At 44.9% G+C, this 27,692-nt stretch overlaps 1 protein-coding gene across 9 annotated transcripts in view; it reads left to right on the top strand.

Annotated features, from left to right (window-relative positions):
* The window catches only part of FAM124A (family with sequence similarity 124 member A), a 173,254-nt gene that overhangs the window by 11,464 nt on the left and 134,098 nt on the right, over positions 1-27,692 (top strand). For 8 of the 9 annotated variants that reach the window (XM_082365522.1, XM_082365524.1, XM_082365523.1 and 5 more), the window contains exon 3: positions 16,802-17,535. In XM_082365522.1, coding sequence (XP_082221648.1) covers positions 16,802-17,535 — 734 coding nt within the window. Of the gene's footprint in view, positions 1-16,801; positions 17,536-26,423; positions 26,499-27,692 lie in introns of all 9 variants that reach the window. The other variant, XM_082365521.1, reaches the window with a different exon arrangement.

The following is a 27,692-nucleotide window of genomic DNA, read 5'->3' as shown; positions in this document are numbered from 1 at the left end:
AGAAACTCCTCTAAAAAGAGAGGAGAAGGGAGGGAGGAAAGTCGTGAAGAATCAAGGACACTGTATCTTTTTCCTTGGTCCCAGAATAAGAGTCCAGAGGATGGGCATCCTCTCTGGAGGCCCGTAGCATTAACCCTGAAGTGAGCGCTGTTCAGAATCAATTTGAGCTTCTGTATTGTGAGCTGCCCATAAGTCGGTGGCGGTAGAGACCTTGTGGTGAGGGGCAGCTGCTGCTTTTTTTCCCCCCTCCCCTCAAATAAGTGGAAGGGGGGCACCATGAGATCATTGGGCTTCCTGCTTCTCCTCGACCTCTTGGGTTAAAGAATCGCATTTCTGTTGACTGTGTCCCGCGTCACTTTCAATTCAGGGGAGTGGCTGAGGGGGCTTCTTTAATGGATGTTTTGGTTTTATGTGGATGAATTTTTTCTAATTGCGACTTGTCCGTTTGTATTTTTTAGATTGATGGGCAGAAAGGCTTTTTCTTTGTGTTTTCTGCAAAACTAAACCCACTCTTAGCACACAGGAGATCTCAGTAAAGCCTAATACTTCCTTAGGAAGCTGAATTTAATTTATACTCTCAGAATTTTAGGTTGTTTTTTCCAGCAACCTGGTTGGAAGATCATCAAGCCACTGTGTACAATTTGCATTCTTAAGCGATTTAAATAGAAAGGGGGAATTTTATAAACAGAATAAAAGAAAAACAATAATTATGCTGGGGGAAAAACATCAACTGTGCTTCGTAATGCTAATGAAATTCTCACGTGTGATTGAATATTTCCTTTCAAATAAAGATCGTGATGATACTTGGAGAATTCGTCTTAGAAGATGCTGGGAGCTGAAAAAATGATATTTTCAGGATAGTATACCATTTCTTGCGGGTCTCTAGCCCCAGGATAATGCCAGTAGGAGGCAGTCAAAGAATTAACTAGTCCTCTCTGTTTGAGACTCTTCTCCAAGAGCCTCTTCTCTAGTTGCCCTACTAATTGTGCCCTAAGACTGTTCCTTCTTGAACCTCAAGTAGAGTCGTTAACTCTTCACCTGGCCCTTATAAACTGCCAGTCAGGGCAGGACTGCCTTGCGGTTTTGTGCCCCTTCAGGCTTTTCAGAGCACACGTGATAAAAGGTCAGTTGAAATGATAGAGCGGGCTCTTGGCAATGCCCTGAGGAATTCTCTGGGTCTGAAATTATGGAGAAATGGCCATGAGCAGCGTGTTTTGCTCATTTGAGCCCAGGAGCGTGTAGCAAGCTGTAGAAAAAAGGCGCATGTCGTGGGTGGGTGGGCGGGAGTCACTGAATCTATCTTCACCTCCCTCCTCCAGGCCTCAGATTCCTGCCCTACTATTTCTTCCCTAACTTTCTTTCCCTGACTTCCTGCTCTGTCCTTCCAGTGACTCAGGTAGCTTCCCTGTTTCCTGCCTACACTCTCCCTGCTGGCCCCGAGCTTCTACAGGCTATTGGTCCCATGGACTTCTGTCCCCTCAGCTTTCCTGGGGCTGCCATGTCTATGACCTGCCCTTGAGGGCAGCCTTACAGAGGTCCAGCTGGTGCCGGGGGCCTCTGGACACACTCTGGTGTCCAGGAAAAAGGGTCAGGTGGATTGCAGGTGTTTTTTAAATAGGAAAATTGGGGTGTTTCGGTTAATTGCAAGGCACTGTAGCTGGTCTAGAGCCACCATGGGGCTTGTCAGGTCTGCCTCGCTGCTCTGACAGCATGACATACCATCCCTTCCTGAGGTTGCCTTTTCTCACGCGCGCATCTTTCTAAATGCTGTCTTTTCCCTTTCACTTCTCAGTGGTGCCATCATTTCCTTGCTGTTTCAGGATGCCGAAGCATCATACGTTTTGATTTTGTCTCTGGCCACATCTGTGGGTCCCGTCAGCGTGCAGGGAAAGATAAGCCCATTGTGGTTTAATTAATAAACAATGTAAGGAGCTTTCAAAGCAGCAACACCTTGAAAAGATACAATTGCGCACTGTCAAACTCATGAGTGACGGGGGACATTTGAATGTATACGATTGCGCACTGTCGAACTCACGAGTGACGGGGGACATTTGGATGTATACGATTGCGCACTGTCGAACTCGTCAGTGACGGGGGACATTTGAACATATATGATCTGTGTCTCCATATCCAAGAGCTCAATTCAGACTTGGGATATGAAATATTTGTTATTTTCTTTCTGTTTTTGTTAGAGGAGACGATAACTTATTGACAGAATCTGCTCATTTTAGAGCCAGTTTTTATCACATACATCCAAAAAAGGAAGATCAGTATCTTGGAAGAGGTGGTGCGAGCCAATTTCACTATGATCCATTTGTAAATGTCATAGTTTTCATTTTTTTCTTCTGTGTACAATACTTTTCTCCATTATGATTTTCAGAACACATAGCTCTCAGAATCTTATTCCACAAGATCTAGGCAGAACTCAAATCTATTCATTAATCCTTATGAAGAACAATTTCAGCCAATGAAGTGGCTTAATTTTGTGATCAGTATGGAGTTGGCAATATGCACAGGTTTGCCAAAAAACTAAAAAATCCACCTATTCTATCCCCAGCCTCACACTCTTATTGCAGTAAAAGCACCAAAAGAAAAGTCACCGATTTTCTCTAATTTAGAATATCGCCTTTCAGACAGAGTTATAGATGGTAATACAATCATCAGAGACCAACCTGCCAGGTATTTTAAGTATCTCAGTTCACGTCCATCACTACTTTCGTTGATTTTCTACTTCCTCTGATTCCAAAGGGCTTATTAATATTAGTGACACTGCTTGATATACAGTGTCACTAGTGTTAATAACTGTTGTAAACCCAACAGTTGACATAAAACAGATCAATGCATCGGGAACATGTGTATATATTTTCAATGGAGGACAGTCAGGGTTTTGTGTGCCAGGAGGTCTTGAGTGTACAACTTCCAGCAAATGAACCCCAAACAAGAACTACTCTCATTTTTATTCTGGTTGAGACCCTATTCTGTCCCAACAGTCATGTCCACGTGCAGAGCTGTTCTCATGGAGGTTCAGGGTGAGCTCCTGCACGGCTGGAATGACTACACAGCCCTAGACGGGCTCTCCGTGAGTGGCCTTGTGCTGGACGATTGTATCGCTGATGACACAGTCCTTCCTGATGTGTGGCCATGACTGCAGAGACCAATCGGAAACCATTAAGGTGTTGTGCACATGGGTCAGATCAATCTGATTTTCTTGTCTGGTCTGTCCTGCTTTGTGGCTCTGCCTTCCAAAGTGACTGTGAGATTAAAGCTTTTACTCAGAAGTACCTATCGCGTTCTCTACCATGGGGCATCTGGGCCACTGACCGCTCCAGCTCCTGTAGCTATGTGGGAAAGAGCCCTTAAGGCTTCCTCTGTCCTCCTGGGAATGCACTGGCCTCACTCCAGTTAGGAACTGGCTCTCCTGCCTATGGAGAAGGGCCTGGTGCTTGTGGCTCCTCCATGCCCCCAGGCATCGAGGCTTTCTGGGACAACTGTGGCTTCATGTTTGAGACACTTCTTATGTTCCTGGACCTTTCTCTTAGGGCTGGAGCCATTTAACATGTAGCTTGTAGGTAACGCTAATAAAAAGGCCACAGTCCTGGAAGTGTCATTTTTGGCAGGTATGGATCTTGCAGCCACTCAGGTGGGGGCTTAGCGGAAGCTGAGAGCCACAGAACGCCAGCTGGTGCAGGTTGGGGTATTTGCTCCTTCCACACTTTGTCAGCTGCCCAGACAGGGTATTCTTGGCCTGGCAGAGCACATAAAGTCACCAAACTGGAAAACTTGCTACTCAGAGTGTGGTCCACAGACCACAGCATCACCCTGAAACTTGTTAGAAATGCAGAATCCCAGGCCCCACCCCTGACTTCCTGAGTCATGTGAGTTGTTTGTACTGAAATTTTACAGAGCACTGATCTAGCCCATCTCCCCAGTAAATAAGATTGCTCTTAAGTCATCCATGATTGATGTGATTTATCCAAGTTTCTTACTTTCAGAGGCTAATTTTTAATGGTATAATCTGTAGGTTCTAGGATTTGTATAACGTCTAGATAAAATTATTCACTTAAGTTATTTGATTGATAATTTAAAAGAAAATTGCGTTCCTCCTCTAAGAGTAGTTTATTTTAAAACATGGGACTTGTTCTTTATAAGGCAAGCTAGAGGTATTTGTTTGTTTGGGGGTTTTTTGAGAAGCAGGTGGCAGCCTTATCTACATGATCATGAAATTAGCAAACGATACCTGAGATGAATGAAACTACTGGAGGTGAAAGAGTGGGTGCACTTAGAATGTTATTTGATGGTATGGGGTCTATATATTCAGAGTCCTCTGAGTGGGAATCTGGAAAACTAGACAGTATTACTGTTTGACAGTTGATAAGAAAAAAGCAATAACCAAAGATATTCAACAGGAAATCAAAGGCTGAGGACAATATTCCCACACAGACAACTCCCCTGATGCTCTGTTACACAAACATCCATTTCTGAAAAAATGATTGTGTTGTCCTTCTGGCTTCAAAGATTAAGTTTTAATTCTGTGATTTCAATTACATATAGGGTGTCAATTTCTAGCCAGGATATGAAAGAAAAATGGAGGCAGGCTTCTCATGATCACATTTTCCCTGAGAGGCTGAAGTGACACCTCAGGGACATCTGGCCTACCAGGGTTGTCAGGACCCCTATCCCACGAGAGGGAACAAAAGTGTGATTAGCTGCTGCTACGCATTCTCCTGACATGCCAGCTGCTTTTCCCAGTTTTAAAATAATTATATCCAAATAATACATAGTCATTGTAGAAAAATCAGAAAATACAGATTAGCAAAAAGAAGAAAACTCAGAATGCAGCCATCCAGAAACAAGTTGTAATTTGGTGTCTGCCTTTATAGATTTTTTTCTGAGCATCTATATTCCTAAATATGTGTATATTATTACCAAAAATTATATTGGATGGTTTTATAGTCTAATTTTCTCACTAAGCATATTGTGAAGTTCTTTATATACCAGTAAACTTACTTCTATAATAGTTTGACTGTCTATACAGGATTCCATTGTATTTCTTTCTGCACCATACTTTATTCACCAGTGCCCTATTGTTGGTCCTATAGGTTCTATTCACTTTTTCATTATTATAATCAGCATTTTATACTACATCTTTGTGCATATCCTTCCTTATTTCCTTAGTATAAATTCCTACGAGTGGAATTGCCAAGGTAAAAAGCATACTTACTTTTTAAAGCTTCTGATCCCTATTGCCAGGTCATTCTCCAAAGGTACCATTTTACTCTCCCACAGGCATGAATGAGAGTGCCAGCGTCTTATAAAAATTGGGATTTTTATAAACAAAAACTGTATGGATGGATACACACACAATAACAATGGGCACAAGTGCTCTGAAGAGCAGATCGCGAACAGGGAGACTCTCAGCTTTTGGAGACCCACAAGCTGAAATCTCTTCTGTGGCTCTCGTTAAAAGTATAGTATTGATTACATGCCCGCTCCAACCTCAGGCAGCAATAACGGTGCCTCCAAACCATCAGTGCACTGCACAGGCTTCATGGAAAGTATTTCCCTTCCAGTAGACAATTTCTATCTTTATTCAACATCAGTGTTGTTGCCATTAACCTTTGAGGGGAAAACAAGTTGGAAGTATTCAGGGAAGGTTGTGCAAAAAGCCAGGTCATATCCACTAAGCGTTAACAATATTCAGAATTGACTAGGAAAGCGAAGAGGATCCCATCAGCCCTCCCTCCTTTCTTCTTTGTAAACCTTCTCTCCTTCATCCTCATTTGTTAAACTTTTAAATTTTGTACGACACACTGGTTATGGAAGGGAAGGAACATTCCATTTGCTCTCTCTCCCCCTTTTATTTTTATCTCACCCTGACATCTTCTGACATTATTATCGGTACCATAAGGTACTGATGCTGAGCTGTGCAACCAGTGCCTGGAAGACTTATCTTTCCTTCTTTGTAAGAATAGTTGTGAGAAGTCTTTCCTTTGTCTGTTGCGGGGAGAATTGGGCTTCCTCTGTGAGCCCATCTTTAATATTTCATTGCCTCAGCCTTGAGCATAGGCTAAAATGTGTGGGTCACAGACAATCTAGACTCAGAAGTTGGAGGTCTTTCTATGAGCTGGCATGTTTAGAGGCTCACCATCAGTTGGATTATAACGCTTTCTGCTGTCTATTGAGAACTCTGTAAGAACCTCCTGTTTCAGTGAGTATGAATTTTCACAGTCACCTGCTCAGGTATAAAAGTGGAACTGTTGTGTTTCTCTATAATCGAGCTGAACTTAGCTCTTGAGCCACCACCCTCACCCCCTGGCACGTGAAGGCACGGGTCTGCTCTGCTCTGGAGCACCCGCCCCTGCAGGGCTCCGCCCAGGAGTTCAGTACATGACCCTCAGAAACCTTCTGGCATCCAGGCTTTGGTCAGGTCTCTTCCAGTCTTCTTCCTCCCACCAGAAGCCCAAACCGGACACCTGCTGAGGTGGAAAAGCCGCCCCTGCAGCATCACACGTTCTTCTGCAGTCTGATTCACGGGGTAAACGCCCTGCCCTAGGTTCTTAGCCTTTCTCAGCTCAGAAAGCCTCTTCTGTCTCCGAAACCTCAGTCCTTGCAATAGAGAAGAGCCTTGCCCTTCCAGACTGTTTCCTCTGCTGTGATCTGAAAACAGTCTAAATTCAGAAACTTGATGAATGGTGGGTCCATCTGCCCCCACCTGCCCTGAAGCAATGAACAGCCCAGACTCTGCAGGTGGAGGGCCACAGGCAAAAAGAAAATTGTGGGAGAGGGAAACTTTGGTTATTATCTCTGAAATTCATCCCCTACATCATTCAGAACCTACCATCTCCCATTTTGAGTTTTTCTTATATTTCTCACGTGTGAGCATCTTGCTTTCTCAGTTAGGTTGTGATCTCTGCAAGGGACCCTGTCTCCTCCTGCTTTGCAGTCCTTGGGGCCATTAGCAGGATTAAGCACTTCAGAGCTAGGGGGAGCCCCAAACTGGGAGTTGGGAGATGTTTGTTCTCTCCTAGACCTGCCGTTGACTAACGGGTCGACCTGGTCGAGTCGTCTGACCTCATCTGTAACATGAGGGGCTGGACTAAATGTCTCCCCCATCTTTAATTTTCTAGTCATGCCCAGGAAGCTTGTTCTTCAAATGGGATGTAAGGTACCTATTTTTCTGAGGAAACTTGGAAACAAGGACCAGGGATACGTCAGCATCCCATTCAAGTTAGCAAAGCATTTGAATATTTCACTGAATTTTAGGCCAAAAAAAAAAAAGAGTCCACAGCCTCCATTTCCCACATTGCTGGTTTGATCATGAGCAAAAGCAGTGCCACATTTTATCACTGATTTTTCAACTCCCATCCATGATATATTTTATAAGCATGTCCATAGTGTTTTTTTTCCTGGAACACTTGTAAAGCTAATCACGGTTCATCTCATTTCTCGACATCCTGCCAGACAAATCCCTTTTTAAAATAAGTCTCAGTTACTGTGATTGCGAGGATTCGCCCCGCTAGCTCTAGTGTAAGGCTGAGCAGCCTTGATGAGCAAATCCTTGGGATGGATTTGCTTAGCATCCTCTTCTTTTGTCTGTTTGGCTCTGATAGATGTGCCTTCTTAAAACAAGATGAAGATTCTAATCCTGTTGTTTGCAAGCCCTGCTGCCTCATCTCCAAATCGACAGAATTTCACTGAGGTCCTGGCACTCTCAGGGTGACTGTGGCACCGACGGAAATGGCAAGATACAATGTGGTTTAGCAAGAATGGCAGTTACTGGGTAGAAGAACGGAGTCTGTGTAACATACTAGAGTCTCTCTTTTCTTTAATTTATTTTTTTTTTGAAATATAGTTGATTTACAATGGCCAGTAGGCACATGGAAAGAGGCTCAACGTCACTAATTATTAGAGAAATGCAAATTAAAAACTATCATGAGGTACCACCTCACACCGGTCAGAATGGCCATCATCAAAAAGTCTACAAACAGTAAATGCTGGAGAGGGTGTGGAGAAAAGGGAACCCGCTTGCACTGTTGGTGGGAATGTAAATTGGTGCAGCCACTATGGAGAACAGTGTGGAGGTTCCTCAGAAAACTAAAAACAGAATTACCATATGATCCAGCAATCCCACTCCTGGGCATTTACCCAGACAAAACTATAATTCAAAAAGATGCATGCACCCCTATGTTCATAGCAGCACTATTCACAATAGCCAAAACATGGAAACATCCTAAATGTCCATCGACAGAGGAATGGACAAAGAAGATGTGGTACATATATACAGTGGAATACTACTCAGCTGTAAAAAAAGAAAGAAAGAATGCCATTTGCAGCAACATGGATGGACCTAGAGATTATCATACTAAGTGAAGTAAGTCAGAAAGAGAAAGACAAATGCCATACAATATCACTTATATGTGGAATCTAAAATAAGACACAAATGACCCTATCTACAAAACAGAAACAGACTCACAGACATAGAAATCAGACTTGTGGTTGCCCAGGGGGAGGGGAGTGGAGGAGGGAAGGGCTGGGAGTTTGGGATTAGCAGATGTAAACTATTATATATAGGATGGATAAACAACAGGGTCCTACTGTATAGCACAGGGAACTATATTCAGTATCCTGGGATAAACCATAATGGAAAAGAATATTTTAAAAAATGTCTATATGTGTATAACTGAGTCACTTTGCCGTACAGCAGAGATTGGCACGAATAGAGTCTCTTCAGTCATCTGAACCGTATAACTTTTATACACAAGGGGTCTTGTGTACATTGTTAAGCATTGGAGACTGGTGTGCATCAGACCTGTCTTACCTTCTCATAAAACTGCAAAATCATTATAGTCCTCAGGACTTAGGTAACTATGCCAGATATATTTAAGTGTTTCTAGCTGAATTAAACCTTCTCAGACCAATTACGTATCAACTTCCCGGTCCTCTTCCAGAATCAATATCAAGCAGTGTCAGAATTTAAAGTGACTTTGTTATTCCTCTCTGGTTGGTGTCTGGCTTTTCCTTCCCCCTCCTCTTCCCGTCTGCAGGTTTGTTCCACAACGAAGCTTGGAAATACATTTAAAGTCAAGTTGATGTCACATTTCCAAGTGGAAAAACATGCAGGGTGTCTAAAGCATCTGCCTTACTTTCTATATCATTTCCTTCTTAATAGTTTTAGAGTGAGCTCAAGAATAAGCCTCTCACATCCAGATTCCTGACATTGTTTCTGTAATAGGTGATGAAGATTGAGAGAGCAGTCAAATAACTACAGGGATAGCAAAGCCGTACTTCTTACAAAATCTTGAGAGGGCCTAAGGATCAGAAAGATGCCATAGTGTTCTCCTCTGTCAAAGGAAGATACAGTTTTTGGCTTAGTCTCTTCAGCCTATATTCCATTCTTCAATTACAGGAAAGTTCTGTGAATTCAGGCTGAAGGAGGAGATGCATTTTATCTACATTATGGACGCATTTTGGATCCCCTATATTAAATACTCTGCATGTCACCTCATTGCCACCAGATTGCCACTATTCCCAACGCTGCGTCTCATTTTGACTGCAGTCTGGGGCTGGCACTGGGACCAGCCTTGCCCCTTTCATAGCTCAAAGTTACAGGCCAACCAAAGGCCTTGTCGAAATCATAAAATTACTAAGAATTGAGAATGTCTGAGACTTTAAGTGTTGTCAGGGACAAAGGGGATTGCTTCAATTTTTTAATTAGTTCAGAGGTTCCAAGAACTGGCTTTAAAAAAAAACTGAAAAAAAAAAAAAACAACAAAAAAACTGAAGGCAGGTTATTCATTACATTCCGGATGAATAGACTCTCCCAGGAAGGAACTTGGAAGCCCCTTTCTGGGAGCTTTTATTTCAGGCATTCTGGGAAGACCAAGCAGCTTGATGTGGGGAGGTTGGCCCCCTGTGCCACTTTAACGTAGCAGGTTTTGTATTCCTTGTCATCCTGGAGCTTCTTTCCCTCCTGCTTTCTGACCTAATCTTTCTTCACAGCATCAGCCTATGCCCTGGGCATGTCTTTCTTAACATACCTGGTCCACTGTCTCCTGTGGGCTTTCTGCCACTTGGTCACATGTGTCTGGTTGACAGACCACACATCCAAGCCCCTGAACTGTTGGGTGCTGCAGAGTGGGGCTTTAGAAATGCAAATCAGGAGTTTATTCAGCCTCCTGCATTTGAGGTTAGAGGGACTCAAGCTAAGCTCCAGGGCCAAATTCCCTAAACCATACAGCCTGCAGCAGCTAGAGGTGCCCTTGTTCAGACTCTTGGCCTCCTGGGTGTGTCTGGGGCCCTGTGGTTCTTATGGCGCTGGAACGGTCCAGGGCAGTTTATTCAGGTGATGGTAAGGTTACTGCCTTGGAAACCCCTTGTTGTACCCATATTGAACATGGGTTTGTTCAGTGAAGTGTCTATTGCATTTAGGTACCTGACTTCATCTTATATATTTGTTTTATTGTCTATCTCCCACCACTAGATTATAAGTTGTATGAAGGCAGAGACTGTTTTAGTCACCACTGTATCCTACAGTGCCTGGCAGATAGTAGGTGCTCAATAAACATTCCTTGGTTAAGTAAGTGATTGCCACTGAATTGCAAACTGTCAGTGATAAGTGGTGGATAAATGACAGGAGACGTCAATCATTGCCCAGAAATTCTAGAAAGGGGTATCTGAGCTTGTCATATCCTGAGACTTGGCCAGGCATTCCGTTTGGAATGAGCGATCTGGACCTTCAATTAGAGACATACCTGCTATTGGGAAGTCAGTGTCTTGGGGACACATCAGTTTGCCAGTTCTGGGAGGAGGGCAGTCTGGCAGGCACTGGACAGCAGGGGACAGTGTGGGCAAGAGAGTGGCAGTGAGGGGTCCCACTGGCAGTGAGGCAGCATTGAGATAGCCGAGTGGGAGGACCAGCATCAGGACATCTGTCAACAAGCAGAAGGACCTCAGTCCCCTCCCTGTCCTCCACCAGACTTAGGATGTCCGCATGGGTCAAGGATTGCCAGAAACTGTCCAGGTGTACTGGTCAGTCCATCTGCGGCAGAATCACCCACCCACGTTTCCTGATGGAACCCAGCCACAGTTTCAGAGCCCAGCCAGGCAGGCTGAGGTTCAGGGCAGGATGATTATAAGGATGGTGGACTCAAGAGGCAAGAAAAAGCACATGGTGAGGCGCACAGACGCGCCGTCCTTCTCCAGCCGAATGGCCTTTGGCGGGTCAGTTAACATTTCACCTGCAAGATGGGGAGAAAGAATACGCCTTTAGCATGGTGGTGTTTTAAAGATTAAATGAGATAATATATATAGTAAAGCTTTTAGGACAGTGTCTGACAAATAATAACATAATACATGGTTGTTATTGTCTAAGTTATTTTCTGTTACGCTTACGAAAAAAAAGGGATATACTGGGGAAAATGGAACAAATCCTCAGGTTAATAATACACTTTCTGCCTCATAGAAGGCCTGAACTGGTGCAGTGCTTTACTTACAGTTGTTTGTGTCTTACCTTATCCAGGGAAAATCTAATTGTAAATGATCACATGGGAAAGAATCTTCCTTGTCCTCTTGGGAAGCATAAGCTAGTTGGAAAGCTCTGTGAACAGCTCCCATCTCTCTCCAGCCCTGGGGAGATCCCCCCATTGGCCGGTTTGCGTCTGTGTCCTGCCCTAGCTGAACAGGTGCTCTCTGAGGGCCTTTGAGAGGCCGTGTAATAGATATGATAAAGGCATATCCTACAGTCGCAGCGTCTCTGCTCCTCCAGGGAGGCGGAGAGGCTTTTCATGTCAATTAATTATTCACATTTTCTCTTCTTCCCCTCAAACACTTGGCGTCCTGTCTAGCTCCACGGAGGCAGGTTTGCTCTGGGCGTGCGTAACCCCAGCACCCGATGACGATGACGGCGGGGAGCTGCATTCTGTGCCCCTTTGAGCCTGTTTATTTCAGGGTCCCATGCAGTGGGCACATGCTGGCGACGGCCAGAGCGTACTAATGCCACCACTCTTTGCCCCGACTCTTCTCAGGGGCAGGATATTAGCCGCTTACGTCTCTGTGGTTCGCACGGTGAAGAGGGAGCTCTGGGGTCGGGTCTTCGTCCTTCTTGCTTGCTTGATCAGGTCTGTATCCCGGGTGAGCCGTGCTTGGTCGAGTGCCTTTCAGCCCCCTCCCTGCTCCGAAGCTGGGCATCTTGCCCTTTTGCAAAGCTGTAAACATCCACTCGGCCGTGCAGGCTTCTGCATGGCTTTCGTTACTGCTCCCTGGGAAACCTTTGTGCCGCCCATAGAGGTGGCCGACTGAGCGCCCTGACAGCCCTGTCTCGGAGACTCGGAGGCTGACTTACCCCGGGCCTCTTCTCACCCAGGCCTCTCACACCCCTCCGCTTTCCCTCGTCGCTCTTCTGCTTTTCTGTCACTGTTGTGCCCACCTGCAGTGCTGACCTGCACTTCCCCTTGAGGGCAGCGCTCACATGCAAAGACCTGGGCACGTGCCCTCAGGGAGGCGGTTTCTGGGATAGTCTTCCTCGGAGACCCAGGGCCGGAAGAAAGAGATGTAAAGGGGTGTCCACGACAGGAAGCTCTGGATTGGTGGCCGAGAAGCCAGCCAATCAGAAGCAGGCAGGAGAGCAGGAGAGAGAGGTGAAGTAGCAGAAGCGTGGCCAGAGATGGCTGGAGGGTGACAGCTGCTCCTTCGGCTGGGAAACAAGTACTTCTGTGCAGAGCTGCGGGGGAACTGTGCACACAGACCTCATGCCATAGCCAAGTGCCTGCGCACTCGCTCCCTCTGTGCCCTCGGCAGGTTCCTTCACCTCTTTGTGCCTCAATATCCTGCTCTCTAAAGTGAGGACAAGGGGAGCGACCCACCCCCCACCCCCGACTTCTGGGGTTGTTGTGAGGAGTCCATGAGCTCGTACCTGTAGAACACTGGCCCACAGTGAATGTCATCCGTGTGTCACCCAGCAACATCACCCCACGTCCATGGCCACGCACACCCTGAGTGTGGGGTTAGGATCTTAATGGGACCAGCTGATGCGCTGACAGCTTCTTTTCCCAAACACTCTTCCTACTCCACATGTCCTTTTTTCCCCTCGTAGAAATCATCGGTAATTTTCTCAAGTGAATGTCTTCATCCCCAGATTATTCAAAGCCTTTCTACACCTTCCATTTATAGTGAGCATTCACAAGTGTTAGTAAAATCACGTCTCCACTGGTGGGCGATCAGGGCACCATAGAAAAGTGAAATATCCATCGTAGGCGACTGTGGTATCTCCTCCTGCCACCACTGGAGCTACTGGCTGGCAGGAAATGTCATTGGTTTGTGTTTTCACTACTCTTGCTTCAACTTCACTTCTGCTGATAGTGGTGCTTGTGTTCAGTGAAACAGAAAGCAGCCAGGTGAGCTGAAAGAGCAAGCAAAGAAAAGGACCAGAATAATCTATGAATTCCAATCGTTTTTTAAGCCACCAAGATGAATTTTCACTGGTTCAAATCAAAACAGGGTACACACGAGATAACTGTATGAAAGCAGGAATGTGGCCGAAAGGTAACTGGTCCATCCTTAAGTTCAGCACATCACCTCAGCAACACACAGGTCCAGTTGCCAACAGGACATCCCTCCTGGAAGTCAGTCGGGCATCACAAGCCAGCATGGCCAAAGCGGGTCTCCTTATCTTTCCCCACAAACCTGCCCTTCTTCCTCTGTTTTCTGTCTCAGCTAAGCATCAGCATCAGATGAGTTGCTCAAGCCAGAAACATCAAGGTCAACTCCTGCTTTCCTTGCTCCTACCTCCAGGTCTGTGGGCTCCACATGCTTCCTAAATAGCCTGTGAGACTAGCCCTCTTCTGTACACGCACTGAAAGTGTTGCTGTGTGTTTTGAGCCAACCCCAAGCAGTGGCTCAAAACAGCAGTCATTTATCATTTCCCATGTGTCTTGGGTCAGCTGTTCCAGACCAAGATCTGCTGGGTGTCTTTGAGTGTCTTGAGCCTGGCTGATGGAGGCTTGGCTCAGCTAGGCTGGCTCGGGTCCATGTCGCCCTCATACTCCTTTCTGGCCCCAGTGGGCTGGCCCGAGCATGTTCTTCTCATGGAAACGTTAGAAGCACAAGAAACAAGCCAAAACACGTGCCACTATTTCTGTTGGCCAAAGCCAGGTGTATGGTCTCATTTGAAGTCAAATGGTGGGGAAATGCACTACAGCCATTTAGTGGAAGGAACTACAAAGCCACATGGCAGAGAGCAAGGTGACAGGGTAAGATAAAGAACCAGGGCCAATGATGCAATCTCCCACGTCCTTGTTATCCTGACCTAGACTCTTCACTCATCTTCTAACTTCTTGCTTTGCCTAGAGCCAACCGCCCCTGACTTGATCCCAGCATCCCTTTATTAAAAATTTCCACTGCCCCTTATCACTGCCAAATTGAGCTGAAGCCCTGTACAGCTTGGCTCCAATCCATTTTTCCTGCTGTATCTGTTGCCATGTTTCAGAATTACTCACCACCCCTTTCCAAATGTGCTTGTTTTTCTCACAGTTCTGTGCCTTCATAAACAGTCTTCCCTCTTCCTGCTGCAGTGATCTCCCTCATATTTGAGGTTATTGTAAGTGAGATATCATTGACCCTTCAAGACCCAGTTCACCTGGAGCATCTTCCAGAAAGCCCTCTCAGAAGCCCCCTGGAGAAAAAATTGCTCCTTCCTTTGTGATGTGGTAGTAAACTGAATTTGCATCATGCTCATACTTACCTCATAGCAATTCGAGAATACATGCTCAGCCAGAGAGAGAAAGAGAGGCAGAGCTTGAATAATTCCACCCACCATTCTACTCCGTGATTGTGGGAGTACTGAGACTTGACTTTGCTGTTACCTTAGTCATCCTTTGGTTTCAGAATCCTCTTCAGCTCCCAAAAGCCTCTTGTAGTGTAAAAGGCACAACCTACTGAGCGGGGGTCTAGTGTTTAATGATGCAAGACTCTTCTTTTACACCAGCCAGGCAGCAAGCCTTTATTTCATCTGCTGTTCAACCAAAGGAACATCTATCTGGATGTGTGGTCTTGTTGCAAATCAGGACCTTCCAGTTCTATACTGGAAATTCAAGGGACTATCAGTGGTAATAGAATCTCCCCTCCACTTAAGATGCTACTCTATCATATTTCCTATAGAGTTACATCAGATTGAATTTTAATCTTTATGTCGGTGTTTCCCAGCTAAGTCATGAAGTTCTCTTTTGTGGCTTATGGTTCTTTATGGCTGCTGCCTGTGGCTCTGCAGGTCATGCACTGTACAACTCTAAGGGGACACTAGTCACTCCAGAGTCTATGTAAATGGACTCCCCCGTAGTCATGGTGCCAGCTTCTTTGTCTTCCAGTGCCTGGTACATATTGATTGCTCAAGAAATGTGTGGGTGAATGAGTGAAGGAGAAAGAAGGCAACAAGAAACTGAGCTAACTCTTCCCAAGTGAGATATTTAACAGTCAAGGTTAGAATGAAAATTCAGACAGGTTTTGCTCCCGCAAAATGAAGACCATGTTACCATAGGTGCCTGTGATGAAATGTACCTGTAAACCCACTTGGAATGTCTTGTTTAACTACAAAAAAATCACCTTTCATCCTGCAAACTGATCAAGGTGATGGCTCCTAAAAGCACATCATGCTTCTCAAACGTTACCGACCCCATCATCGCCCTATGCCTGATACCCTAGCAGACATCGTGAGGCATGTGTGTGGAGACAGGTCTAGATTCTAGATGAATCTTGCCCTCCAAGTCACAACAGACTCAAAGTTTCCTTGATTTCCCTTGGATGGTCATACAACTTAAATAAATGCAAGAGGAGCCATCATGAACAAGAACAAGGCTTTTATCAGGTTACTTGATGAAATACGCTGAATATTTTTAAAGTAGAAATACGCCAATGTGACTGGCAAACTGTTCACCCCATGGGAGAAGGTTGCCAAGGTAAATGGTCACCTTCACACTTGGAATTTGCTGTTCTGCCAGAGGACACGGGGAGGGGAAGTGACCTAATCAGGATGTGTGGGCTTCTGGGTGGACGTGGCCTGAGGAGGGGCCCAAAAGGCAGCAGGACACGGGCAGTGATGTCTGACCATGCGTCACCCCACCCCTAACCACAGCCCCTGGAAGCTCTGACAGCAACCACACGGTGCTCGCCCCCCTCCCCGCTGGGTCGTTCTTCCCTGCGTCTCGAGCAGCAAGATGGTCACCGCCCGGCCACCCTACCATCAGGACACAGTTGGCAGGATGCCTCACCAGCCAGGGCTTGATGTGTCAATTAGAGTAAGTGCCTGGTGAAGAAAGGATTCCATAAATGTTAAATGAATGGACAAACCGATGAATAAACCAATGAAATAAGCAAACCAAAGAAGTGCAGTGATATAGGGACCATTTGTGGGGGAAGGCACTGCAGTTACCTAAGGAAATTCTCAATGGTGTTCACTTAGTGCTATAGCATCTTCCCTAATGGCCCTGTTATCCCTTCCAAACCCACGGAGACTTGACTCTGTGCTGTTCAATAGAAAATACACTCAACCTGATGAAGCACCGCACCAAGGTTGTCCTGACAGCGCCCAGCTTGGGAACCAGTGTGAGTAATAGTTCTTGAGTCTGGGGCTGCTAGGGTGCTGCAACAGTAGTATTTGCATGTGAACTTGGGATCAGAATTTCAAAACGTTCAAGGAGTCCGTTCAGTTAAAATTTAGCTTCTCTTCCTGCCCGAGGCCTTGCGTGTTATCACGGGACCCCTCAATGAAATAGTCACCCTTTGTTTCTTGGGTTTTGTTTTGTGCTGCTAGGTGAGCTCTCCGTGGAGGAAGCGCAGGACCCGTTCTTGGTCAGCATCCACATAATCGCAGACCCAGGGGAATCCCGACCCCTGCAGGAGGCCATCGACAAGGTCTTGGCTTGGATCCACCCAGACCTCCAGCTGTTCAGGGTCTCTGAAAGGAGGGCGTCCCGGCGGCGGAGGAAGGCCCCCAAGGTGGCGCAGCCAGCCCTGGCGGTGGTCCTCTTCCTGCAGGAGGAGTACGGCGAGGAGCAGATCCTGCAGCTGCACCGCACGCTGCAGCGGCCGCCCTGGCGCCATCACCACACGGAGCGCGTGCCTAGCAGGTTTCTGCCCTACCTGCCCTGCAGCCAGGAGTTCTTCACTCTGGCCCCTGGGACGCCGCTGTGGGCCATCCGGCCTGTGCACTACGGCAAGGAAATCGTGCGCTTCACCATCTACTGTCGCCATGACAACTACGCCGACATCCTCAAGTTCTACGAGCTGATACTCAGGCGGAGCCCCAGCCAGAGGAAAACGGACTTCTGCATCTTCCCCATTTTCTCCAGTCTGGATGTGGACATCCAGTTCTCCCTGAAGAGACTGCCCTGTGACCAGACCCCGGTCCCCACTGATTCCTCCGTGCTGGAGTTCCGAGTCAAGGACATTGGCGAGCTGGTGCCTCTCTTGCCCAACCCCTGCAGGCCCATCAGTGAGGGACGCTGGCAGACGGAGGACCACGATGGGAACAAGATCCTTCTGCAGGTACCCTGGGGGAAGTCTGTCTGTCTGTGTCTATCTCCACTTGGGGAGAACAGAGAAACAAGTGAATTGGTTCTGTCAGAAACCCTGGTTAGTACCTGTTACAGAACAATAAGTTAAGAAAAAAGATCAGTGACCCTCTGTCTGGCTCGTAGACCAAGTCAAGGTGTCCATACTCTAATTAAACAGTTTTCACTTAGCTGCCGTGGCCATGTGCCCCAGGCAAGCAACGGCCGGTTCCTCTAGCGCCTCTTCACCCACCTGTTTGAGCGTCCACTAAATGCTTGTGGCTCCCGGGGATTTAGAATGAGCTGATATCCCAGGGAATTTGGTATTAAAGATTCCTTAATCTGCTCCCTCACAAGTAGGGAGTTTTTACCAATGAATTCTTCACTTCCACAAAGGAACTTCAGGAAAACCCATCTATGACAATTGTAAAATATGTTGACGTTCAATAGAGAAGATACCTGTTTTCTTCGTCGCTCTGGTGCCTCCCCCCCCGCCCCACTTCTACCCTTCCACCCTTCTGCTACTGGGCAATAGGTGGTTCAAATTCAGTGATCATTGGAAATGACTTTCTTGGTGTTTTAAGGAGTACGTGATGCCTTTGGAGCTTCTTTCATTCAGCTTAGGAAGGGGGAGTGAATACATGGAAGGAAATGGATGCAGTAGACTGTTCTGTTGCTTCCGTGGTTAATGTCTTGGCTCAATTACTGGACCCATTTTTCCTCCCATCCTTCCAGCGATCGTCCCAAACTCTTTAGACGTCATTAGTTATACTCTAGAATTCAAAGTTCAGCATACAGATTTAAGAAGGTCCTATACCTACCCTACCTGATAAATGCTTTCAAGACCCAGGCTTTCTAGAATTAACAGGTAAATCCGTTCCAGGAATATAGGATTTTGTCTTTCTGAAACACCTCTGCTTCTGGTGTCTCAGTTTTCACATACGGCTACCTGAGAGGAGAAAGTTGATAGCAAGTTCAGGGACATTGTCTTGAAAGGTGCTGATTGTATTTACTTGAATCACAGGTAAAGTTTCATAGTTTTTGTTGGTTTGGGCATTAAACATCAGAACTATAATCCACATATCGCAAAATGAAGTGAGAAATTGGCACATGACAGATACCTGGCTCAAACTACAGCCAGGCCACATGGCTCAAGTCAAAAAGGTCACCTTGAGATATTTACGATTTAGAGGAACTAGATAATTTCCAGATTTCCCTTTGAACTATGCAAATAAGAAATAATATTGCTTTATTATTCACTGAACTAAATGCTAGCTAGCATTTGTTTTATTTTTTAATTTTTATTTTATATTGGAGTATAGTTGATTTGCAGTGTTGTGTTCGTTTCAGGTGTACAGCAAAGTGATTCAGTTATACATATATATATTCTTTTTCAGATTATTTTCCCATATAGGTTATTACAGAGTATTGTGTAGAGTTCCCTGTGCTATACAGTAGGTTCTTGTTGATTATCTATTTTATGTGTAGCAGTGTATATATGTTAATCCCAACCTCCTAATTTATCCCTCCCACCCACCCACCTTTCCCCTTTGGTAACCGTAAGTTTGTTTTCAAAGTCTGTGAGTCTGTGTCTGTTTTGTAAATAAGTTCATTTGTGTCATTTTTTTTAGATTCCACATATAAGTGATATCATATGATATTTGTCTTTCTCTGACTTACTTCACTTAGTATGATAATCTCTAGATCCATCCATGTTGCTGCAAATGGCATTATTTCATTCTTTTCTGTGGCTGAGTAATATTCCATTGTATACATGTACCACATCTTCTTTATCCATTCCTCTGTCCATGGACACTTAGGTTGCTTCCATGTCTTGGCTATTGTAAATAGTGCTGCAATGAACGTTGGGGTGCAAGTATCTTTTCAAATTATGGTTTTCTCTGGTTATATACCCCAGAGTGGGATTGCTGGATCATATAGTAGCTCTGTTTTTAGTTTTTTAAGGAACTTCCATACTGTTCTCCATAGTGGTTGTACCAATTTACATTCCCACCAACAGTGTAGGAGGGTTCCCTTTTCTCCACACCTTCTCCAGCATTTATTGTATGTTAGACTTTTTGATGATGGCCATTCTGACCAGTGTGAGGTGATACCTCATTGTAGTTTGATTTGCATTTCTCTAATAATTAGCGATGCTGAGCATCTTTTCATGTGCTTTTTGGCCATCTGTACGTCTTCTTTGGAGAAATGTCTATTTAGATCTCCTGCCCATTTTTTGATTGGGTTGTTTGTTTTTTTGATATTGAGCTACATGAGCTGTTTGTATATTTTGGAGATTAATCCCCTGTTGGTCACACCGTTTGCAAATATTTTCTCCCATTCTGTGGGTTGTCTTTTCATTTTGTTTATGGTAGTTTTTTTTGTGCAGAAGCTTTTAAGTTTTTATTAGGTCCCATTTGTTTATTTTTGTTTTTATTTTCATTACTCTAGGAGGTGGATCCAAAAAGATATTGCTACGATTTATGTCAAAGAGTGTTCTGCCTATGTTTTCCTCAAAGGGTTTTATAGTATCCGGTCTTACATTTACGTTTTTAATCCATTTTGAGGGTTATTTTTGTTTATGGTGTTAGAGAGTGTTCTAATTTCATTCTTTTACATGTGGCTGTCCAGTTTTCCCAGCACCACTTATTGAAGAGACTGTCTTTTCTCCACTGTATATTCTTGACTCCTTTGTCATAGATTAATTGACCATAGGTGCATGGGTTTATTTCTGGGCTTTCTCTCCTGTTCCATTGATCTATAAATCTGTCTTTGTGCCAGTACCATACTGTTTTGATTACTGTAGCTTCATAGTATAGTCTAAGTCAGGGAGCCTGATTCCTTCAGCTCCGTTTTTCTTTCTTAAGATTGCTTTGGCTATTCAGTGTCTTTTGTGCTTCCATACAAATTTTAAGATTTTGTTGTTCTAGATCTGCATTTGTAATTCCATTGGTAATTTGATAGGGATTGTGTTGAATCTATAAATTACCTTGGGTAGTATAGTCATTTTGACAATATTGATTCTTCCAATCCAAGAACATGGTATATCTTTCCATCTGTTTGTGTCATCTTTGATTTCTTTCATCAGCATCTTATAGTTTTTGGAGTACAGATCTTTTGCCTCCTTAGATAGGTTTATTCCTAGGTATTTTATTCTTTTTGATGCCATGGTAAATGGGATTGTTTCCTTAATTTCTCTTATATTTTGTTGTTAGTGTACAGAAATGCAACAGATTTCTGTGTATTAATTTTGTATCCTGTAACTTTACCAGATTCATTGATGAGCACTAGTAGTTTTCTGGTAGCATCTTTTCTATGTATAGTATCATGTCATCTGGAAACAGTGACAGTTTTACTTCTTTTTCCCAGTTTGGGTTCCTTTTATTTCTTCTCTGATGGCCATGGCTAGGACTTCCAAAACTATGTTGAATAAAAGCGGCAAGAGTGGACATCCTTGTTTTGTTCCTGATCTTAGAGGAAATGTTTTCAGCTTTTCACCATTGAGAATGATGTTTGCTGTGGGTTTGTCATATATGGCCTTTATTATGTTGAGGTAGGTTCCCTCTGTGTCCACTTCCTATAAAGTTTTTACCATAAATGGGTGTTGAATTTTGTCAAAAGGTTTTTCTGCATCTATTGAGATGATCATATGGTTTTTATTCATCAGTTTGTTGATGTGGTGTATCACACTGATCAATTTGTAGATATTGAAAAATCCTTGCATCCCTGGGATAAATCCCACTTGATCATGGTGAATGATCCTTTTATTTTATTGTTGGATTTGGTTTGCTAGTATTTTGTTGAGGATTTTTGCGTCTATGTTCATCAGTAATATTGACCTATAATTTTCTTTTTTTGTGTGGTATCTTTGGTTTTGGTATCAGGGTGATGGTGGCCTCATAGAATGAGTTTGGGAGTGTTCCTTCCTCTGCAGCTTTTTGGAAGAGTTTCAGAAGGATAGGTGTTAACTCTTCTCTAAATGTTTGATAGAATTCGCCTGTGAAGCCATCTGGTCCTGGACTTTTGTTTGCTGAGAGGTTTTTTTTTTGTTTTTTTTTTTAACATTTTTATTGGAGTATAATTGCTTTACAATGGTGTGTTAGTTTCTGCTGTTGAGAGTTTTTTAATCACAGTTTCAATTTCAGTACTTGTGATTGGTCTGTTCATATTTTCTATTTCTCCCTGGTTCAGTCTTGGGAGATGGTATCTTTCTAAGAATTTGTCCATTTTTCTAGGTTGTCCATTTTATTGGCATATAGTTGCTTGTAGTTATCTCTTATGATCTTTTGTATTTCTGTGGTGTCAGTTTTATAATCCCTTTTGAAATGTGAGAAAAGTTTTCTTCTGTGTTTGAAGACTGCCAGTTTTTTATGCAAAACAATGCAGTTGTGTAAGTAAAAATTAATGAAAGGATTTTGTTTATACTAAAAGATCAAAATGAATGTGATTGTTTCTAAGGAACTTTTTCCTTTTTGCAGTATTTAGAATATTTTTTCCTCTCTCAATCCCTGTAACAATGTAAATGAAAGAATAAAGTAGGAAAGCTTGGCCTGAACTCCACTCAAAGGAATCATTGAAAGAATATTTCAAAGAAAAGCCACAGATTTAAATGGCTATACAATCTGTATGGGTGCAGGCTTTTGAATTTAGAGCATCCAAGAGTGAAAAGAGTAAGAGAAAAATATTTGTATCATGGGGTCTCAGGAATTTGGGCCTTTGTTCAAAATAGTAATATGCCAAAGAGTTAAATTAATGTGGGCAGAAATGACTAATAGTCCCCTCACAGTTCTTGATTATGGCTGTTTGAACAGGTTACTATTTACTGCATCACTGCAGAAAGCAGTCCTCTGCTCTAGCATGAGAGATACGCCTGCCCACCTCTTTAAATTACTTTTAAAAGTTAAAATTTATACTTCATTCTTTAGCAAAACTAAGATATTTTGGTCGTGGAGGGAGGGACACAGTTGAGAGAACGCCTTTTTTTTTTTTTTTTTTTTTTTTAACATTCTCCTTAGCAGTGTGTTTCCCATGTTTCATTTTCAACTTACATGCTTTTGTTCCATTGGGTGCAGTTATACGTTGAAGGCAATCTTGGTTGGGTAGTTTCTAGTTGCTTTCTTAAAATATAGATTGCATTTCAGTTCTTCATCCTGCCCCATCGAGTTAACATTCCATATTTCAGAGACCTCCTCCAGCCATTTAATTCCTCTGGAGGAGAAAAGCTGAGAGGTTTGTTTCTGGGAGCTACCCAGCCTCTTATAAGAATTTGGAAATGTTTTTAACTAAGATCTGATTAGATGCAAGGAAAGCCTTCTACCTCCTCAAACTCACCTCTCCTTTCTTGGCATTGCCTGATTCAGGGGAAAAAGGCAGAGAGGAGGTGGGTGGGGAGTTGCCAGCATCAGATGTTGCCCAAGATCCCTGTAGAAAATGCATCTTAGAAATTTGCATTAATGCTTGATGATCGAAACTACAGCTTTCTATAGCCAAGATCTGTGTTACACGAACTAGAAGTAAACTGACACTGTACTTTGAACATAATAAGTTCTCTTTATACATTTCTCTTTACTTTTTATTGAAGAATAATATAAATGATATACACAAGGAAAAGTGCACATCACAAATACATGCTCAGTGAATTTTCACAAATTGAACATTTGCATAAGCAACACCCAGATGAAGAAACAGAACATAGAAACAGAAGAGAAGTCTTCTCTTCCCCCATTCCTGGGACTCCCTTCCCTTAAATGAACATATTAATTACTCTGTGTTTCACAAAAGTGGGGGGAAGGAGTACCTGGTCAGAAAAGTTGGGAACATGGCTGTGTAATCTGGGGGTGTTTTTGTATTTATAGGTAGCTCCCACTTTTTTTTATAAAAAGACTTAGGTTGGCTGACAAAGATATAGATCATACAAGAAAGATTAATAAAAATAATTAGATACCAAAGGGACTTGAAGTAGAGGAAAAATAATGATAGGAAAGTAAGGTAAGTCAAGTATGACATCCGAAGTGCATGTCATTTCCTATCTGAGCGCTGTGCTGTTTAACTGGTAGCCACTAGCCACATGTGGCCATTTAAATTTAACATTTAAGTGAATTAAAATTAAAAATTCAGTTCCTCAGTCTCACTAGAACATTTCAAGTCCTCAGTAGCTCCCCGTGGCTGGTGGCTACCATACTGGTTAGCACACATACAGAACATTTCCATCATTGCAGAAAGTTCTGTTGGACAGCATTCTTCCAGAAATAGACCCCAATTTTGATTTTGAGTTCTCCAGCAGCAAAAACAGAATGGAAAGTCAGCAGTGATACAATTTAGAATCCATGAGGCAAAAATAAACTATGCTTCAGATGCACAAGTGTTCCAGGTTCTGCGTCCTGGAAGCAGCGTTGCTCCCACCTTCTCATGTCCAGTGAGGTGTCGGCAGCCCGCCCTCAACTGTGCCCTAGAACAGCTGCATCGAGGCCTCGCAAGGCTTTCTTACATGGAGGGCAGGGTGCCCAGCCAAGTGTCGTGCAGCAAAGCCACTGCACAAAGGGAGGCTGGGCAAAACAAGGTGGTCCCTGCCTCCAGCTTCTGGGGCCTTGGCTGAATCCCAGAGGGAGGGATACACCTTCAGAGAATCTCCCCAAATGTGTTTCTCTCAGCTAAGCTTTTGGTAGATCGCGAGGGACAGTGGGCTTGGCTTGTTTCTTTCCAGCCGAGTCCCTGGAGTACACCTGTGCCACGTAGCTGGTAAAGGATGGAGTCATATGTCTTGCGACTCAGCCAAGCTGGGTTGTATGTTGATGTCTTCTTTTTTTTTTTTTTTTTAATAAATTTATTTTATTTATTTATTTATTTTTGGCTGCATTGGGTCTTCGTTGCTGTGTGCTGGCTTTCTCTAGTTGCGGCGAGCGGGGGGCTACTCTTCGTTGTGGTGCGCGGGCTTCTCATTGCAGTGGCTTCTCTTGTTGTAGAGCGCGGGCTCTAGGCGCGCAGGCTTCAGTAGTTGTGGCTCGCGGGCTCTAGAGCACAGGTTCAGTAGCCGTGGTGCACGGGCTTAGTTGCTCCGCGGCATGTGGGATCTTCCTGGACCAGGGCTCGAACCCATGTCCCCTGCATTGGCAGGCGGATTCTTAACCACTGCGCCACCAGGGAAGCCCTGTTGATGTCTTCTTAGGGAGCTGTAAGGAGCCTGACAAGGACACAGGCCTCAACGATAGGGCACTGCCTCCCTTGGAGGTCTTCCATGGGAGTGCCATGGGCAAGGCCAAACTCCTTAAGAAGTGATTTGGGGTCCATCCAAACACAGAGAAGCACAGTTGAGGACCCAAAGGTCAGTTTCACAAAGAGAATGCAGCTGCAATTTTAGGCTGGAAAAATGTGGAAGGCAGGTCACTCTATGTCTTTGAAGAGGTAAGGTAATTTAACAATGGCGTCTAAGCCTTTGGAAGACTTCTTCCATAGAGGGTGGTCACCAGCTGTCCTTCGCATCCTCATAAGGCAGAACAGGGAACTGGCTTAAACAAAAGGTTTTAAGTAGCATTTAAAAGACAAGAAATCCTGACACGCAAAATTGTTACCAGTTGAAAGGGCTGCCAGGTTCAGTCTCGAGGACTGTCTTCACTGGAGAGCTTTTAAGATTTCATTCACACCAGCTCGTTTACTTGTCTTCTTCACCCAGCGAGGAGATTGTCTAGACAGTCAGTCCCGGAATCCTGGGGCCATCAGCGCTGTGAAGACAGGGAGACGGGTGCTAATGAGGATGCAATTGAGGGACTGAGTGGGCTTCAGAGACTTTTAAAAATTTTTTAATTGTGGTAAAATACACATAACGATAAAATTTACTGTCTTAACCATTTAAAAATGTATGGTTCAGCAGTGTTAACTACACTCACATCATAGTGCAACCGTCACCACCGTCCATCTCCAGAACTCTTCTCATCTTGCAGAACTAAAACTCTGTCCCCATTAAACAATAACTCCTCATACCCCCTCCCTCCGGCCCCTGGCAACCACCATTCTACCTTCTGTCTCTATGAGCTTGACTGCTCTAGGAATCTCATATAAGTGTGATCATACAGTATTTGTCTTTTCGTGACTGGCTTATTTCACTTAGCATCATGTCCTCAAGGTTCATCCAAGTTGTAGCATGTGTCAGATTTCCTTCCTTTTTAAATCTGAATAATATTGTTATGAACGTGCCACATTTTGTTTAGCCATTCACCCATTGATGGACAGGTGAGGCACTTCCATCTTTGGGCTATTGTGAATAATGCTGCTGTGAACATGGGTGTGCAAATACCTCTTTGGGTCCCTGCTTTTACTTCTTCTGGGTTTGTACCCAGAGGTGCAATTGCTGGGTCACATGGTAAGTGTATGTTGGAATTTTTTGAGGAGAGGAACTGCCATACTGTTTTCTGTAGTGGCTGTGCCATTTTACGTTTCCACCAGCAACGTATGAGGATGGGACATGTTTTTTAAGAAAGCAGAGAGAGGCTTGCTCTTTCTTTGCGGGGTACAGTACACCGTATTCTGCACTAGGCGATAAAGAGGGTGATGGTTGGAAAGAACTGAGCAAATACTGAAGTGAGGCATTGACGCTTCACCCGACACACTCCAGATCTAGACTCTACAGCAAAAATTCTTAACGTGCTGTCCTTGGATCCCAAGCACAACTTGTATGCATGTGTTCATGTGCATCATCATAAAAGGTACATCATATCATGTCTCTCAAAATTAACTCTCCAAAGGGTTCCCATTCTCTGGCAGCCCTTCTAGATGTTCACCAAGGCCCAAGGCTTTCCATCAGCGGCTCACCTCTCTGGCTTTATCTCGCACTTCTCTCCCTCCTGCTCCCTCTGTGCCTTCCACGTTGGCCTGCTTTCTCTTCCTCAGACGCAGCAAACTCATTCCTGCCTCAGGACCTTTGCACCTACTGCCTGGAATGATCTCCTCCAGGATCTCCACATGGTTGGTTCCTTCTCATCAGTCAGGTTTCAGAGATGCCTTCCCTGCCCGCCCCACCGAAAGTAGCTCCCAGATAGCCTCCTGACCAGTTACCTTACTTCTCCACTGGACAGCTAGAAGGTCCTTTTAGAACGTAAGCCAGATCATGTGACTCCTGTGCTCAGAACCCCCAGGGGCTACCTGTCCCATCTCTCGTGCAGTATAAAGCAGTTTCCTCGCAGTGGTAGGTTGCCTCCCTGCTCTGCTCTTCTCCCATCACTCTGCCCCAGCCACCCTGGCCTCACTCTTGACCCTTCAGAACATCCTGTGTCTGCTCTGTCCCTCTGCCCACCATCCAGCTGGCCACGTGGCTGTTCCTTCTCCTCTCCCCCACCTCGTCAGGTCTCTGCTCCGTGTCCCCTCCCTAGCGAGGCCTTCCCCGGCCGCAGCGGGAAGAGCACCTCCCTCTCCTGTTCCCGCACACACGGACATGCCAGCAGCCGTGCTCCTGCCCTGCTTGCCTTTTCCCCATGGCACCATGCCCTTTAACTGACTGCATGTTGACCGAATGGAGGCTTGTCCGTCCCTCCCACCAGAACCTGAGCACCTGGAGGGCAGGGACTTTCCCTGTTTTGCCCACCGTTGGGTCCCTAGTGCCTCTAACGGTGTCTGGCACACATTAGACACTCAGTGTTGAACGAATTTTTTTAAAAAAAGGAGACAGAAGGGGAGAGAGGTGAGGACTTGGGGCTGTTCCGGGCAGGCCCACGGAGGCGGGTTGAGCAGGGGGAGAGCCCTGGCTAGTGGTGAGAAACAGGGAGAGGAAGAGTGACCAGGGCCCGGAGGAGGGGACCGTGACAGGAGGCGCCCGTGGGAGGACTCCTTGGGCCACAGTGCCTGCTGGCTGATGGCAAGGGGGACTCCAGTGCTAAACGCAGGGCAGGGGGCAAAGAGGATGAGCGGGTGGCCTCCCCCCACCCCTCACGTCAGGCTGGGGGCCCCAGAGAGAGCAGTGGCCATGCTGACAGGGGCCCTTCTCCCGCTGAGCCTCTCTGCTCCCAGGAGAGGTGGGAGAGTAAGGGGTGGCTCAGCCAGCATCTCTGGGAAGGCCAGACGACACACGCGACAGTGTAACACTGTCCCGCCTGCAGGCTGGGCACCTCTGCTTCTAGCTGCCAGAAACGGACACAGACCGTCTCCAGTTGGTCAGCTTCTTGT

The sequence above is a fragment of the Balaenoptera borealis genome, assembly GCF_965194805.1.
Source record: "Balaenoptera borealis genome assembly, chromosome: 18".
In the NCBI taxonomy this organism is placed as follows: domain Eukaryota; kingdom Metazoa; phylum Chordata; class Mammalia; order Artiodactyla; family Balaenopteridae; genus Balaenoptera; species Balaenoptera borealis.
The sequence above is the reverse complement of the archived record's forward strand: the minus strand, read 5'-3'. Positions and strand labels throughout refer to the sequence as shown.